Source organism: Zootoca vivipara, chromosome Z2 (genome assembly GCF_965207765.1).
Source record: "Zootoca vivipara chromosome Z2, rZooViv2.hap1.1, whole genome shotgun sequence".
Lineage (NCBI taxonomy): Eukaryota > Metazoa > Chordata > Lepidosauria > Squamata > Lacertidae > Zootoca > Zootoca vivipara.
Window position 1 is genome coordinate 32,170,286 of NC_142585.1, and position 16,457 is coordinate 32,186,742.

General features: G+C 47.6%; 1 protein-coding gene across 11 annotated transcripts in view; it reads right to left on the minus strand.

The window, feature by feature from the left end:
- SEC16A (SEC16 homolog A, endoplasmic reticulum export factor) overlaps window positions 1-16,228 on the minus strand; it is a 40,377-nt gene extending 24,149 nt beyond the window's left edge. For 10 of the 11 annotated variants that reach the window (XR_004692447.3, XR_015948692.1, XR_015948693.1 and 7 more), the window contains exons 1-8: window positions 16,106-16,228; window positions 15,654-15,831; window positions 15,189-15,385; window positions 6,758-10,485; window positions 4,657-4,799; window positions 3,973-4,061; window positions 1,698-1,818; window positions 478-664 (exon numbers count right to left, since the gene is read on the minus strand). Coding sequence is in view for 8 of the 11 variants with exons in the window: in XM_088664724.1 (XP_088520850.1) it covers window positions 478-664; window positions 1,698-1,818; window positions 3,973-4,061; window positions 4,657-4,799; window positions 6,758-10,411 (4,194 nt within the window). In the remaining 3 variants the exon portion in view is untranslated. Of the gene's footprint in view, window positions 1-477; window positions 665-1,697; window positions 1,819-3,972; window positions 4,062-4,656; window positions 4,800-6,757; window positions 10,486-15,188; window positions 15,386-15,653; window positions 15,832-16,105 lie in introns of those variants that run through there. The other variant, XM_088664722.1, reaches the window with a different exon arrangement.
- Window positions 16,229-16,457: the final 229 nt, after the last annotated feature.

Below are 16,457 nucleotides of genomic sequence, written 5' to 3' on the forward strand. Positions count from 1 at the left end.
AAACTTTGGAAGCCTTGAACCCCAACTTCTGAGAAAAGCAAGATATAAAACACTAAACATCAATAAGAATAGTATTAATAGTATTATCATCATCATAATCACCATATATTTATTAAGAAAAGAGCTGGTGCCGTGACATATTTATTGTAATTATTGTAGGCCTTAATAAATCATATATATGTGTGTGTTTTTCTGTTAACATTTATTTGTTTTTTAAATTATTTTCTCCACCTCCCACATAGGTTTCTAGCTGTTCTTATTTCATCCTTAAGCCACCTTGAGTCTCTGTCAGGGAAGAAGGCGGGATATAAATAAATACAATAACAACAACAACCCTGAGACAGTTTCTTTTGGTGGTGGAGGTGGAGAGAGAGCTGAGGCACAGCTTGAGAAGGGGGAGTGGGCGAACCCAGACTCCAGCACTGGGGGTTCTTTGGTGCTGCCAGGTGATTCTCCAGAGACAGGCCAAAGTCTTACCTGCTGGGAGCGGGAACTGAAGCTGCTCCGTCGGCTATGGGAGCTGCGCAAGCTGTGGCCAGACTGTTCGCTGTGAACACTGTGTCGGTCGAACTCGTCCCCATAGGGGTTCCGGCGAGGCTCTAGGTCGTCAAAACTGGCAGTGAAGCGGGGGTCATACTGCCAGTGCTCCTCATACTGCTCATGGCTGCAAGGCAGGGGAATAAAACAGAAAATAAAGTGCAAGGAAGGCCTTGGGATTGTGGGGAAGCTCCAAACTGAGGGGTCCTGAAAGTACTGCAGTGGCTGCCAGTGGGCCTGATTTAAGGGGTCAGTGCTGGCATATAAAGTCTACAAGGGCCAGGGGCCTACAAGAGTGCCTCGTTAACCCTCAAAGGCCCTGCTGGTGCCGCTGCTGAGTTCTGCCTACTTGGTGTGGACCAGCAACAGGACCCTTCAAAGCCTAATTTTCACTGTAAAACTGAGGCCACGTTCACAGCGCTATACTCAACGCTTCTTTCCCCAAAGCATCCCGGGAGCTGTAATTTGTATAAGGTACTGAGAGTTGTGGGGAGACTGCCCCCTTCCATTCCCCTCCCACAGCTAGAATTTTCAATGTTTCAACGATCAATCTCCTTCTGAGTGAACTCTAGGAACTGTGGCTCTGTGAGAGGAATAGGGGTTTTGCAACAACTCTCAGCACCCTTAACTACACTTCCTAGCTATGACTCTTTAAAGTGGCGTCATAATGTTTTCAATGTATGGTGTGAATGTGGTTAGGTCCCATCTACACCATACATTTAAAAACACCATTATACTGCAGTGCTTTAAGTGTGTGTTGTGGATGTCACCTGTATTCCACACTATTACAGAGAGATTTCAAAGTCTGCAAAATCATAGAACTGGAAGGGACTCAAAGGGTGAGAATCACAGCTAAAGGACAGATGGACACCTCAGTCCACCTCAGTCCTTTGGACATCCAGTCCTTTGGAGTCACATGCAGGCTCAGAAGCCAGGAGAACCTTAGCTGCTTCTGCCACTGCTGCCATGGTCAGGCCCTGCAAGGGCAGCAGCATTCTGAGAGGAAGTTCCCTGCCAAGGAGGGGCTTTTTCTACTCAAATGTGATGCCCAGAATGTGACCCTGCTGCTTCACGAGCTTCATTCCTCTGGGGCCGGGTCGTGTACTTGGTGTTTTGAGAAATCCATCAAGACCATTCCAAACACCCAGAGGTTCACAAACCTGTTTGCGTAGGGATAGGCCTCTCTCTTTTGGTAAGGGTGCTGTTCTGGGTAATCCCAGTACCTCTGGTCGTAAACACTGGGGTCTCTGTACCTGGCATCATATGGGTAACGGCTTGGACCTTAGGAGGACAAAGGGAGGAGAGAATCAGTCATCCCAGGAGCTTCACACAACCATTTCAAGCCACATTTTAAGCCTTGACAGAAACAGAGAGCACCTGCTAGCCTTCTATATGAAAATCCAGGTGTGTCAAAATTTAAAAATGGCATCATTGCTATTTATTGTACAAGGTGTGTGTAAGAGAGTTGTGTGAACGTGGGGCTGTTTCAGCTATAATTAAGAATAGAACTGGAATGTCCCCTCTGAAAACAAATGGGGTCAGGTTTTGAAGAGGATGGAGTTTGCCATCAAAGAAGTGCCCTCTTTCTCTCTCCAGAAAATGTTGTTTTTAGATTTGAGATGATTTTTTTAGCCAGATCCCATGCAAGGTAATAAACCTCTGAGCTTATGTAATGGGACATGCACACCCTGTATTTTCACCTTTAGCAATGGAGGCACTCAAAGGAGTTCAACAGGGTTTACTCCCAAGTCAGCATCCATAAGGCTACAGCCTGGGAATTTCAAAACAAAGCCATCTCAAAATATATAATAAAATTAAAACATCCTCAGCAAGGCAAATGGGGGCATTACTATGTATCATTCCAAAACATACAAATCCATTTTCTTACAACCAATGCTGCTTGGTTTTTTCCTCCTCAAACTTGTAAAGTTGCCATGTTCATTACTGACATACTATTCCACACCTAGGGATTGGCTTTTATCATGAATGAGAAAACTGCCATTGTAGATTTACAAATCAATTATTCACAAATCTTAAAAACACTTTTCCAGGTCAGTGAAGTATAGCAGGTTCAAAGAAGCACATGACTAACCTAGAACTTCACTTGGTAGCTTAAAATTAGAATCAGTAGCTCCCTTACTAGCTTCATGGGCACAATGAGTGATGGGGCAACCAAAGTAGTTTCTGTGCCAAAACTGGGCCTAAACCCTGATTGAAACGGATCTAGAAAATCCATTTCCTCTAAGATACACCTGTATCTGGTCTGTAACCACCCACACAAGAACCTTGCCCGAGGTATTTATTCACAGCCATGATGACTAAGATCTTACTTTATTTTTAAAGGAAAGGCCACAAAGCTCAGTGGCTGAGCATCTGGTTCACATGCAGAAGGTCCCAGGTTCAATCTCTAGGGGCGTCTCCAGATAGGGCTGGCAAAAACTCCCTGCCTGAAAACCTGGAGAGCCGCTGCCAGTCAGTGCAGACATGACTGAGCTACATGGAACAATGGTCTGACTCAACGCGATGCATCTTACAATACAGTGGAACCTCGGTTTATGAACACCTCGGTTTACGAATTTTCAGTTTACAAACGCCGCGGACCCATCTGGAACGGATTCACTTTCCATTACTTTCAATGGGAAAGTTCGCTTCAGTTTATGAACAGACTTCCAGAACCAATTACACCCATGCTTCGGGTTAAGTACGCTTCAGGTTGAGTACTCCGCGGACCCGTCTGGAACGGATTAAACCACTTTCCATTACTTTCAATGGGAAAGTTCGCTTCAGTTTATGAACGCTTCATTTTAAGTACTCTGTGGACCGTCTGGAACAGATTAATCCACTTTCCATTACTTTCAATGGGAAAGTTTGCTTCAGTTTATGAACGCTTCAGTTTAAGTACTCCGCGGACCGTCTGGAACGGATTAATCCACTTTCCATTACTTTCAATGGGAAAGTTCGGTTCAGTTTATGAACGCTTCAGTTTAAGTACTCCGCGGACCGTCTGGAACGGATTAATCCGCTTTCCATTACTTTCAATGGGAAAGTTCGCTTCAGTTTATGAACGCTTCAGTTTAAGTACTCCGCGGACCGTCTGGAACGGATTAATCCACTTTCCATTACTTTCAATGGGACAGTTCGCTTCAGTTTATGAACGCTTCAGTTTATAAACAGTCTTCCGGAACCAATTGTGTTCATAAACCGAGGTACCACTGTATTCCTAATCAACCATGCTCTTCTCCAGTACAAGGTTGTCCCTATAAACCTGCTGCTTGCCTCCATCTTTGAAACTCTGCAAATGTTATAAGGGTCCTCAGTGAAAAAGGGAGAATATAATGCTAGATTTATGTTAATTATAAGATGAAGCAATGGTTATAAAATGTGTTTTGATGAAGGACAAAAAAACAACAACAGCAACCCACTGATATTCCTTACCTCCATAATCATAGGGATTTGTGTAATAGTCCGAGTAGTAATCATTCCATCCGCTTTTGGTATTGTAGTAATCTTCAGGATATCCCTGCCTGCAAGAGGAAGGAAGAGGGGGTTGTTTTATTTGTTTTAAACATCAATCATCAAAGAGATCCAAACGCATTAGCCCACCACTGAACTGCACAGTGTGATGTCACACAACTTGAATCTTTTAACTGGTTGTTTCTAGCTAAAGTTTAACTGATGGCTTTCCATTTACTTTGTTCTTCCTGATGCTTTAGGACCACTTCACAAGCACCAGATTGCTTGGTAAAGCCAGGACACAACAGGCCTTTGTAGTTTCATATTGCAGCAGCCATAAATTTATTCTACAAACAGAGGTTCGGAGGGTGCCTTCTGTGTCAACTTTTAAATGCCTGTATTCCATCAGGCTTACACAGGCAATTAAGAAAGCATCTTTCCACGATAGTTAGCAGATTTACATTTACTTTTTTATATGGTGCTAGTCTTATGGCTTGATGCACAATTGTAATAAACTGCTGATTTTATTTATTTATGAAAAGCAATATAGAAATATTTTTATTTTTAAAAAATGAACATAAAACTTCCGGATAGGGTGAGGGTTGGCTAAAGTGTCTTTCAGAACACACACACACACACACACCACCGCTTTCAAGGACTGCACACCTGGAGGAGGGTTTATCAGACGTGTGGCTTGCTCTGGAGCTGGGGCGCTCTGGCTCCCCCTGATGATAGCTCCTAACGTTCCTACTGGGTGGCGTGGTGTCATAGTGCTGGGAGGCAGGGTCGTATCGGCTGTATGGATGCTCCTAGAGGCAAGAGGTTATATATTACTCAACAAAAAGCTCAAGAGCCAAAGTCCACCACATCTGGATCCCTTTCCTCTCCCAGCTGACCTTTTGCCAACTGCTAACCCGAGAAGCTTTGAGAAGAATAAAGGCTCAGATGTCAGGAGAAATGGGGAGTTCAGGCCATCATTCCTTTCAACAATTGCCATGTGGCATCACATGTTTGGGGGAACCCACATGATCCTTCCCTTTTTTCTGTCTCATAAAGTTCAGACTCATAAAGCCAGCAAAAGGGGGGGGGTCTCCTTTCCCATTTGCTGGTTTTTGAAGTTTCTAAATCCCTTCACCCTGCATCTCTCTTCTAATTAAGAACATAACAGCATGGCTGACAGCTCAGGCTAAAGGAGACCCATCCAGTCCTGCTTCCTGTCCTCATGGTGGGCAAACAAATGTCCCAATGGGAAAATGCTCCCAAGAGGACCCGAGCACAACAGCAACCCTCCCCTCCTGTGGTTTCCAGAAACTGGTAGTTGTGCAAGCATAACCAGAAGTAAAAAAAAAAGACAAAAACTAAAACTGGGTGCAGGGAGAAGGCTCTAGTCAAAGAGCAGCATAAACCAGCCAAGTCCTCTGGCCACATTCAAATGATAGGCAAAGCTAGACCTTCCCACATGCCATTGCACTCCAGATATGTTGGCATTAGAGCTCCCAGCAACTCACACAAAAACTGGTCAGGGATAGAGTTCTAGTTCAAAGCATTTTGAGAGCACCAGGAGTGGGGAACCTTAGTCTGCAGTTGGGATTTCATCCAACCCCCTCCGGAGCAGCAAAAAATAAGGCACCTTCAAATATCTGAAGGAACATCACATAGAAGATTGAGCAAGCTTTTTTTTCTTCTGTTCCGGAGGGGAGGACCCAAACCAATGGATTCAAGTTACAAGAAAGGAGATTCCAACTAAATATCAGGAAGAACTTTCTGACAGCAAGAGCTGTTTGACAGGGGAACGGACTCCCCCAGGAGGTGGTGGACTCTCCTTCCTTGCAGGTGCTTAAGCAGAGGTTGGGTGGCCATCTGGCATAGATGCTTTAGCTGAGATTCCTCTGCAATGCAGAAGGTTGAACTAGATGATCCGCAGGGTCCTTTCCAAATCTACAATACTATGATTTTAAGCTTGTTCCATCTTCAACGTGGGAGCCAATCTTCAAATATCTGAAGGACAGTCATATGAGAGATGGAGCAAGATTGTTTTCTGCTGCTCCAAAGGGGAGGATCGGAATTAATGGATTCAAATTGCAAGCCAGGAGATTATGATTAAATATTAGGAAGAATTTTCTGATGGTGAGAGCTGTTAAGACTGTGGAAAAAACTCTTTCAGAAGGCAGTACACTCTCCTTCATTGGAGGTTTTAAAACAGGTTGGATGTCCATCTGTCAGGGATTCTTCAGCTGTGATTCCTGCATTACAGGGGGTGGACTAGATGAGCCTTGGGGTCCCTTGCAACTGTAGAATTATATAATATATGGAACTGCTTTTAATTGTTTTGATATTTTTCTTGTTTAATGCTTGTAAATAACTCACCATGGGATCTTGTTTAATGCTTGTAAATAACTCACCATGGGCAAGTAAGAAATTTAATTCAATGAATGAATGAATGAATGAATAAATAAATAATTTAGCTGTGATTCCTGCATTGCAGGGGGTTGAACTAGATGATCCTTGGGGGGGGGGTCCCTCCTAATTTTACAATTCTGTGATTCTCAGCTGACACACCTGTCCATCAGCTGTTCAGAAGAGAGAAACTGAGAAAAGAGGAAAGGAAGATTTTCAATGTGGAAGCAACACCCCCTCCTCTTCACTAAGCCAGCCCTTGCTTTCCCCCCTGGGCATCCGCTAACACGCCCACCCTCCCTACCACCTCACCACCCCACCTACAGCCAACCACAGAACGGCACAGAGGAAAAACAACCTGTGAGCCCACCTGGTAATAAAGGTGAGCAGTCCTGGGGTCCACTGGAGGGTATGGCGTCTGGTACGAAGGGTAACTGTTGTAGGGGTGCCCATAGTAGTAGTAAGGGTTCTGTGGCTGGGTGAAGGTGGTCTGGCAGGGGGTCTGAGAAGGCGGCGGGTGCTGCGGCTCATGCTGAGAGGGGATCCCGGCTGGCTGACCAGCCACTGTCACTGCATTAGTCTGGCTGGTGGCAGCCGGAGCACTCAGAGGTTGGCTCGATGACACCGGCTTGCTCTCCATGGACGTTTGAGCGTAGGTTACCAAACCTCCGTCAGCCTCATAAGTCCTGTGGCCTGGGGGCTGCTGGGCAGAGCTGCTTCCAGGATACACCTGGGAGTTGGACGGAGCATGGGGCTGCCCTGAGGATGCTGCCTGCTGCTGCTGCTGCAAGGGGGAAGTGCCACCCGGAGGCTGCACATCTTTTGTGACCTGCTGATAGAAATGCTGTGGATCCTGAACCTCATTCTCCACTCGGCCAGGGTGAACATACACCAGCCCACTGGAGAGCGACTGGTTATGCACCTGGGTGCAGCTGGTGGCGCTGCTTTGCTCCAGGGACTTTGCTACCGTGAAATCTAGCACCCTGGGAAGCTCCTGGCTGCCTGAGTTCTTGGATCTGCTTTGGCTGCCGTTCACAGGGCCCGTAGCAAGGGTCAGAGGGGTTGACGTCACACTGGAGGCATTAGCCCTGGGCTTGCCAGACAGGTCCGAAGGCACCCCTTCTGAAACAGTAGCTTTTTGGCTTTCGGGAGCTAAGTTGAAGGTGCCTTCGGAGGCTGGGTGCATCAGTGAGGGGGAAGGTTTATTTGAGGCCATTTCAGAAGTGCCGAGGGGATTTTGTAAAAAATTAGAATTTGACAGAGCAGCAGCAGAAACAGATGCCTGACCTGCATGTCTGGGTTGCCCCAGAGGCATGTTTTCACTAAGAGGGTTTCCACTGGTGTGGATGCCCGGCAGAGGCTTATTGCCACCTCCAGGATCTTTTGCCAAGTGGCTGCTTTCACTCTTGCTCAACTGATCAGTGAGGGAGAAATTAACTGGCTGAGCCGAGCTGTAGCTTTGATTCGGCTGGGCGATCAGGACGGGCTGGTTCTGCAGAGCCTCCGTAGGTGGGGAAGAGAGGAGGCTTGCATAACCCGAACTCGCCTGGGAGCGAAGAGCCTCTTCTTCCCCCAGCTTGGGAGGGTTTTCCAAGTTTTCGGAAGACACATTCCCAGCCAGGGATGGTGGGTGGGGGATGGACCCTGGTGAGAGGGACTGCTGGCCAGGCAAACCTTCCTCGGGGGGCTGGAGCACCTGGGCGGCCTGCTTGGTTGGCACCTGCACTGCTGGAGCAGCTGGGGCCAACAGCACATTCCCCCCAAAATTTGGCACCTCGCTGTGGGCCCAGAGCGTAGTGGCTGGGCTCTCACATTTTTTCCTGTTTCCCTGGGCCCTGCCTGGCAGTTTCTTCTCAGGGACCGACTGCACATTTTCCACCAAGGACCCACCGCTGGGTTGCAGAGCCCCTGCAGCGCCACTCCCCAACGTGAGAGGCAAGGGGTAGTCCCGGGGCATGAACAGGGTCTCCAGATTATCGGGAGGCTGTTCCAGGTTCCCCGGTGAGGCGACTGGGGTGGCCTGGCTCTTCTTGGCACTTGAAAGGCTCTCCCTCAGCTCGGCCACCATCTTCGCCTGGTCGGCCTCAGGGGGCTTGACCCCCAACCCATGCGACCTGACAGGCTCAAATGAGCTGTTGGCGCTCGTCTGAAAGACCCCCATGGGCTTGGGGGGGCTTGGGGTGGGTGCATGGGAGAGAGGTCCGCTGTGGTGGTAACTCTTGCCAGGGCTCTGCCTGCTACCATCCCCTCCCAAAGGGGAGGAATCAATCTGCTTGAAGAAGCCCATGGAGGTAGACGATGATGCCTCCTCCTCTGGGAGCTTCCCGCTCTCCTGCTGGATAAATGTGCCCAGCTCCTGTGGCTGAGATCCGCTGGGGAGACTCCACTGGCTCAGGCTGCTGTAGTTGGAGGAGACACTGTCGGGCCGGATGGGGTGAGGCAATAGATCAGGCGCTTCAAGGTTTGGCCCTCTTTCCAGACGGCTGGTGGCGCTAGACTTCGGCAGTGATGGGCCTAGCAGTGAGGTGTACCTGGTCGGATCTGGGGCCGCCCCAGGAGACAAACGGCTCTGGTTTGTAGGCTCGCTCGGCAGGACTTCCTGATTCGGAACGCACTCCAGGTTCTCAATGTTTTCGTACTGTGTGCTGGCGGGCCCTCGTGCATCGGCAAGGCCGGCTTTGTCTTCAGTGAGGAAGGCTGCACTTTTGCCACCCTGGGCATCATGTGGCTCACAGGTGGCTCTGAAGGGATGCTGAGCCTCCAGGCCCTCAGCTGTGCTTGCCTGCATAGGAGAAAAAGACGCTGCTGGGATCTGCTGAGAGTGGAGGGGCTGGTAGTATGTGTGGCCCATCGTCTGTTGAAAAGTGTCAGCGCTGCTGCTGGCCTGCTCGGCAGCTTCCGACGAAAGGATTTCCTCGTTCTCAGCCTCATCTCCTTTGAAAAACATGGAAACCGTACCTGAATCAGCATTGGTCGGGCACTGCCTGCTGGCCGCTTCAGATGCGCCTTGCGGTTCAGCTGAGGAGTCGTTTTCTTGAGTGGTGGGGTTGCCAAGAGTGTAAGTTGTTTCAAGAGGTTGCAGGTAAAAGTGTTCTTGAGGGAGGTGGCTGGGCCAAGGGCACCCTGCTCCTGTGTTTTGCCAAGCAGTGTGATGGTGACCAGAGCTCTGGCTGGCAGTCATGCTGGACACATCGCCATATGTCAATGGGGGCTGAGCAGCATTGTGAACGAGAGGCTGCTGCGGAGAATTCTGATGGGGCTCCATGTGTGGACCTGGCTGGGAAACACCAGCAGCAGATTGAGTTACAGCATAGTGGGTGTTTTGGGATGGTGGCTCTGGGTAGGGAGAATAAGCCTGGCCCTGAGGTGGCCCTGAGCTCCCTTGGGAGAGTTTCCACTGAGGCACAGTTTGCTGGGCAGGAGAGAAGAAAGACAAAGATGCTGACAGGGAAGCAGGGTTGCTTGGATTCCCACCAGCCTCCTGCCTGCTCAGAGGCCTGTCCGGCATAGGAGCCAACCCGTGGTGCCCGCTGACAGAATTTTCAAGAGCGATCCCCATGGAATGATGCTGCCCCAGAGGGCTATGGGTACGTTTGCCAGGCTCAATGCTCAAAGGTGTTTCGGCACTGTTTGTGACTTGTGGAGCGAACAATGGCATGGGAGCTGCCACACTCGAAAATGCACCACTGCTTCCTCCAGGTTGAGAGACAGGCGCTGCTGGGGGAAATGAGAGCAGACCATGAGGACTGTCTGCTGCATGTGGAGGAAATGCTGCTAGAGAAAAGTCTTGCACAACAGGTGGATTGCCTCTGGGGTTGTTGCTGACAGCAAACTGGGTGCCTTGTGGAGCCTGCTTGCCAAAGGCAAAGGGGTCTGTCACGGGTTGCACCGGGCCTGTGGCTGCAGAGACTGGCACGGTGGCCCGCTTGCCGAATGGGTTGCTTCGCCAATACATGTTCTGTGATGTTGCCAGTGGAGGGGGGCCCCCCGCCCCAGTGGGGATGGTTTGTGGCGGAGGCTGCATGACAGACTCCTAGCTGAGTTGCTCAGGAGAATTACTGGAGGATGCTGTGGAACTGGCTTCCCTTCATGCACTCACTGCAAAGTAGAGAGAGAGAAGACAAAAAGTTAAAGAGGCTTCCTACTTAATAAGAAGTGTGAACTGAGCATTGCCAGAAGTCACTGTTATGCTTTGGAGTGTGTGTGTGTCCTTTTGAGTGTTTACTGAAATACTGTCATTCAAAGGTTTCAAGGAACATGTCTAATACAGGGTTATTACCTATGTAAGATGATTTTTTGTTCATCTTGTTCATCACAATTAAAAATGCAAATGTTTACTCATAAATTATTATTTTTTGGAATGTTTGAAAATATTTTAAAATGTGACAACTCAACAGGATGTTATTCTACCACATTAGATTTTAAGCGGAGGGGAAGGAAGGCACAGAAAATTCAACATGTCAATTTTAGCATGCTTGAAGAGTTGTTAACATCAACATGTGTTCTGGAGAGACAAGGAAATCCTTAACTGCTACATTAATTTTTATGAAGTATAACATATTTTTTTAAAAAAAAGAAATATCCAAAAGCTTCCAAAAGCTGAAAATTCATAGAAAAACAGAGTGGGAAGTTGTCCACATCATTGACTTGCATATATTATTTAAGTTCATTTTTCATTTGCTGCCAATTAATTTTTTACTGTGAGAATCTGAACATAGCTCTCTTCCATTCACAGAAGGCTGCAATAAAAAGGAAGTCCATTGAAGTGCATGCCTTATAGCCAGGTGCTCCCACTAAACAATTTCAAGTGCCACTCTATCAAGACAGAAGCCTTCTTAAAATGAAGAGGGTCTCATAATAAGCAAAACCCTGCTAAACGTCAGCCCTTTGGAAATGCAACCCTGCAGTGAGTGTTTACACCTAGCTTGGTAACTCACTGGAATCCAGGGGGCTGTGTCTTGAAATCAGGGAGACCCTGCTGCAAATGTGTAAACGGGCACTCTCCTCATCACCTCTTTAAGTTTCGGTGCAAGCAACATGGTGGGGTGTATTAATCAGAAAAAAGATGTCCAACTAAACAGTGGCCCTCCAGATGTTGAGGGATGACCTCCACACACACAGCATCCCTGATCATGGTGGATTCAATTGTGTTTGAACAACAACAATACTCCCCCACTTTAGAAAAGCCTTGCTTTCTTCCTCTCATTTTAGGCCACAGTGTTGTACCAAACAACTCATCTTGGCATGTGAAGCCTGGAAAGTTAGCAAACATGACAGTAGGCTTTCCTAGGCTTACTTTCATGGCTGCCCTGAGGCTTTAAATCAGAACCAAAATCTTTCATCCTGTAATGCACTGCACTATTACGTGTTCCCAGAACACGTAATGTCCCCCCAGTCTTTCTGAAAAACTAAGAAGTTGTTGTGATCACTGCAAAATTCACATAAGAAAAAATGGATATTGCTTAGAACTCCCCCATTCTGAAACAGGTATGCACACAACAAAACAGGTAACCCTTCCAACCAAAGAGAAAGGCAAAACTCCCTCTATTTTTAAAATTAAAAAGAATGGGATCAGTGGATCTTGATGAGAGTCACAGGGGTGTGTGAAGATGAGCTTGGAAATTCTCGAGTTCTGAACAATGTTCCAAGAAAGGCAGAAGAACATTCCCCTGGGATATTTTGTTTAAGTATGACCTAGTTTAATTTTTATTAAAAGGTGCCGAATCAAGAGTTCTGAGTGGGGAGGAGGGACTACATGTGGATCAAATGCCCACATACAGTATGACTTGGTGGCAGTGCAGATGGAAACGATTCCAGCCTGGGTAGCTCAGTCAGTTAGAGCGTGGTACTGATAACACAAAGGTTGCAGGTCCAATCCCCATAAGGGACAGCTGTATATTCCTGCACTGCAGAGGGTTAGACTATGATCCTCAGGGCTCCTTCCTCTATGATTCTATGACTGCAGTTGATCTACACTGGACATTATGAGCTCCACTTTATTCTGCCCTACTTAGGCTTGATCTGAAGTTCCAGGTCCAGTTTTGGGCAGGTCCAGTTTAAGATTTCTAAATGAGGACAAATTTAGTGGAGAGCAAAAGAAATAGTCAACATCATGGAAAAATAAGTTTTGAGGAACTTGGAATGTTTACCCAACAGAAGAAAAGACTGTTAGACAGAATTACAGTGCTCTTTAAACCCCTGAAGGGTCATTATACTGGTATATAGAAGGGGGAAATGACTTGTTCCCTGCTGCCCCAGAGGGCAGGACTAAATTACTTACAAGTAATGGGTTTAAGTTCTAGGAAGAGAGAAAATCCAGCCCAATGTCAGAAGAAGCTTCTTGGCAGCAAGAGAAGCTGGAACGATGGAACCAATTATTGAGGGGAGGGGAGGATGCCTTCAGGTAGAGCCTGGGCCACCATTGCGGGTGGGGTGGGTGGGCTCTGGATTTCATGGAACGTAATACCCTATTTGTAAGGCACCATTGCATAAAGTACAATGCAGATGCACATGCCTTCAGGAAAGGCCACTAGATTTAGTTTTGGCTTTTAAAAGCAACACCTTCATGTCTTTATGGAGTTCACACCATCCATGTTTTCTTTGTGTGTGTGCGCGCGTGCACACACACATACCACCTTAAAACACACAAAGTTTTAAAGCAATATTTACAAAGCTTTCAAAGACTTGCTTATTTGCTTGAAGGAAATAAGATTTTATTCTTTACAACACATGTCTAACACTTTGTTCAGTGTCATATTTGAATTAAACAAACTCAGTGCACAAGCTGTTAGGAAATCACAGTTGCAAAGGTCAAAACAGATTCAGGAGATATCCTTTAATTGAACCAATTCATTTGGTTAGCTGTGTGAGGCTGTGATAGTAATAATAATAATAATAATAATAATTTATTATTTATACCCCGCCCATCTGGCTGGGTTTCCCCAGCCACTCTGGGTGGCTTCCAACAGAAGTATTAAAATATAATAATTTATTAAACATTAAAAGCTTCCCTAAACAGGGCTGCCTTCAGATGTCCTCTAAAAGTCTGGTGAATGAAGTCAAGAAATGTGAGATTTTTGAAATGAGGGTTTGGACTTTCAGGCCTTGGCTTCAGGCCAACTCATCCAAAAAGCTCCCTTTAAGCAAAATTAGGGCTGTTATTAGCCACAAGTTGTAAATGGCTTGGATGCTTCCTGGCTCAAAGAAAGGGCAGCTAGAAATTCCCAGGCAAACTGATTATGCTACCTGTCTATTCACCTCGTCTGACCACTAAACCAATCTCCAGGATTTCAAATAGGAGCTTCTCCCAACCTTACCCTCTGTCTGCAAGGCAGATCCCCTACTCTATAACCCCCCCCCAAAAAAAACCCTCTTAACTACACTCACAGGCAAACACCCTTTTTATCACCGCCAATAATTGTTTTGAGTGACTCAGAATGTGGGATTAGGATTTAGACCAACAAAGCAGTCCTGATGTTTTTACACTGCACTCCTTGATTGGCTCTCTTTTTCTCAGCACCTGTTTCTTTTTCCTGTAGGATGATGAGCAGAAACTCAACAGGTGATGCCATCTCTCACGGAAAAGAGTAAGAGTTGCACAAGTTTCAGGTAGGCAGCCGTGTTGGTCTGACACAGTCGACCAAGTGTTTGGCAGGACATTTCCATATATTTCCTGTGCAAAAATTTCCTTAGTGGTGCAAATCAGGTCTCACAGTTATGTTCAGATATCCTTCTTCAGAGTCCCAAGCTATCACTATTTAGGGGGAGGGTGCCTGCAGCAGAAGCCAAAATCTTGACAGGCTGTGGCTCAGTGGTAGAACACCTGCCTTATGCCAGGTTCAGTTCCTGGCATCTCCACATAGGGATGGGAATGGCCTCTGAACATGAAACCCTGGAGAATTGCTGCTGCCAGTCAGTGTAGACAATACTGTTAGAAGGACCAAGGGTCTGACTCAGTTCCCAGTGTTCCCATAAGGTTCATACCAGGCCAACGTTATATTCTTTTAAACTTCAGGTGAAAATCCTTTAAACTTTCCCAAACCACTTAGCTAACTTTTGTTGGCCTGTTCCAAGTTATATATAGCTTCTCACACTCATGGGTGTCCTGAAGCGACTTGCTGTAATACAGCTTGGGGTTTCAGAAATAGGTGGGTCCTTCCCAGGCCTACCTTGAATTGCCACTAGGGATTGAACCTGTGACCTTCGACATGCAAAGCAACTGCTCTACCTGGAAATCTGAAGCCTTTCCCAATCTACCTTTTACCTAGTCACATCATTTGGTTCATGCAGCTCAGCACTGTCAACACAGAGCAGCAGCACCACTGGAGAGCCTCTCAGACTCACAGGAGTTCCTAGTCTCACCATAGGAGTCTGTGCCTGCAGACTTTGTGTGCATAAATCTCAGGCTCTAACCACTGAGCTACATCCTCCCCTTAGAATAATTTTAGAATCCTCATGGTTATGAATAGAAGGGCTGAATTAAACAAGAATGCCACTATTTAACTTAGCACGAGTGGTGGCCGAACCTGGGGCCCTCCTGCGTGCATGCAAGAGAAGCCACAGCCTCGCCCTGAGAGGCTGATTTATTTCTCGTGAAGAAAGCCCGCCCGCGACCTTCGCCTCCTCATCCTTATAACCTTCTCCTTCATCACAATAGCATGCGATGGACGCAAGCGATGGTGGGAGAAAGGAAGGGCCTGCCAGGTAGACTGCCGCTGAGCCTGGAGGCCCCACCTTTATCCCCGCACCGGCCTACTACGCCCTCCCCTTCCTACGCCCCCGACACCCCCGGGGGGTCTCACCTGCTTACCGCCTGCTCAGCAGTAGTACAAGCAGCGCCAACCGGCTTCAACGGTGCCTCGGCGACAGACAGGCAGAAGCAGAAGCAGCAAACGCCGCCGCCATCTTGGAACATCCGGCAGCGCAGACGTGTCACGTACGCCCCTTACCATGCGCGTGACGCCATCACGGCCGGCCGTCCCCCGGCTTTGGCCGGCTCCTACATAAAGGTAGAGATGCATGTAGACTTACGAAAAGGGATAACAATAGACTCGTGCACAATTTTACTCCCGAGTTCACTTGCGAAGGTTTTTCTTTCCTTTTTTTTTTTACTCCGTGCCCCTTTTGCTCCCCTATGAGCTTTTCTAAGAGCCACGAGGACTGGAAACTTTGGCTGCCCGAAATGCCTTGCATTTAAAGCATATTTCCAATCCACCCCGCAAAGGACCGTGGGAATTGAAGCTTGCTTAATAGTGCTAAAACTGTACCTCTTAGGTGTGGTGAACTACAGTTCCCAGGATTCTTTCGAGGGGAGAATAGCTATGTACATTACAAAGATGTCTGCAAACGTGACATGAAGGTTGGCAACATCAACATCGCCGTGCGTGAATCCCTTGCAGACGATCACAGTGCCTGGATCCACAGCAGTGACCAGAGGAGGAATGACTGCTAGGAGGAACACAGAGAGAAGAAGCGCCATGGTGCACCTGTAACAGTGAAAAAGGGTGCCTTCATCTGCCCCAGATGCAACAAAACATCTCTCTCCCATATCGGTCTCTACAGCCACATAAGGCACTGTAACCTTCCAACAGCTTAACTTGAACTCCCAAAGGCACACGCCTCCATTATCTCCCGAGACAGAGGTATGCTAACAATGTACAGGTGCCCTTTCTTGGGTGGGTCAGAATCGATCCATAGAAGTTGGGACCAGAGCGCCTACCTGTCATCTGTGTTTGTGTTCCGGTGGGAGGAAACAGGAACTGAAGGATGGGCATGCTGCTCCTTCTTTTCTTATCTCTGCGGTTTCGTCCGCCGTCAGTAATTCGTTGCTTGGCGTTTGCGTCCTCCGCCCCCAACCCTTGAGTCAGTTAAAGGAGAGGCCACGGCGATCCCTTTAAGGAAGTTCGGAACTCTCCGGCGGGAGGAGGCGGAGAGAGCCGAAATCATTCACCGGCTTTTCAGCTGGGAATTTTTAGTGCTAGGAGTAGGCTGGGTAAGCGCCCCACCGTGCCTCTGAGCATGGACAGAGTTGCCTCGCCCTACACGCATTTCTTGAGCTTGTGAGACCCGGA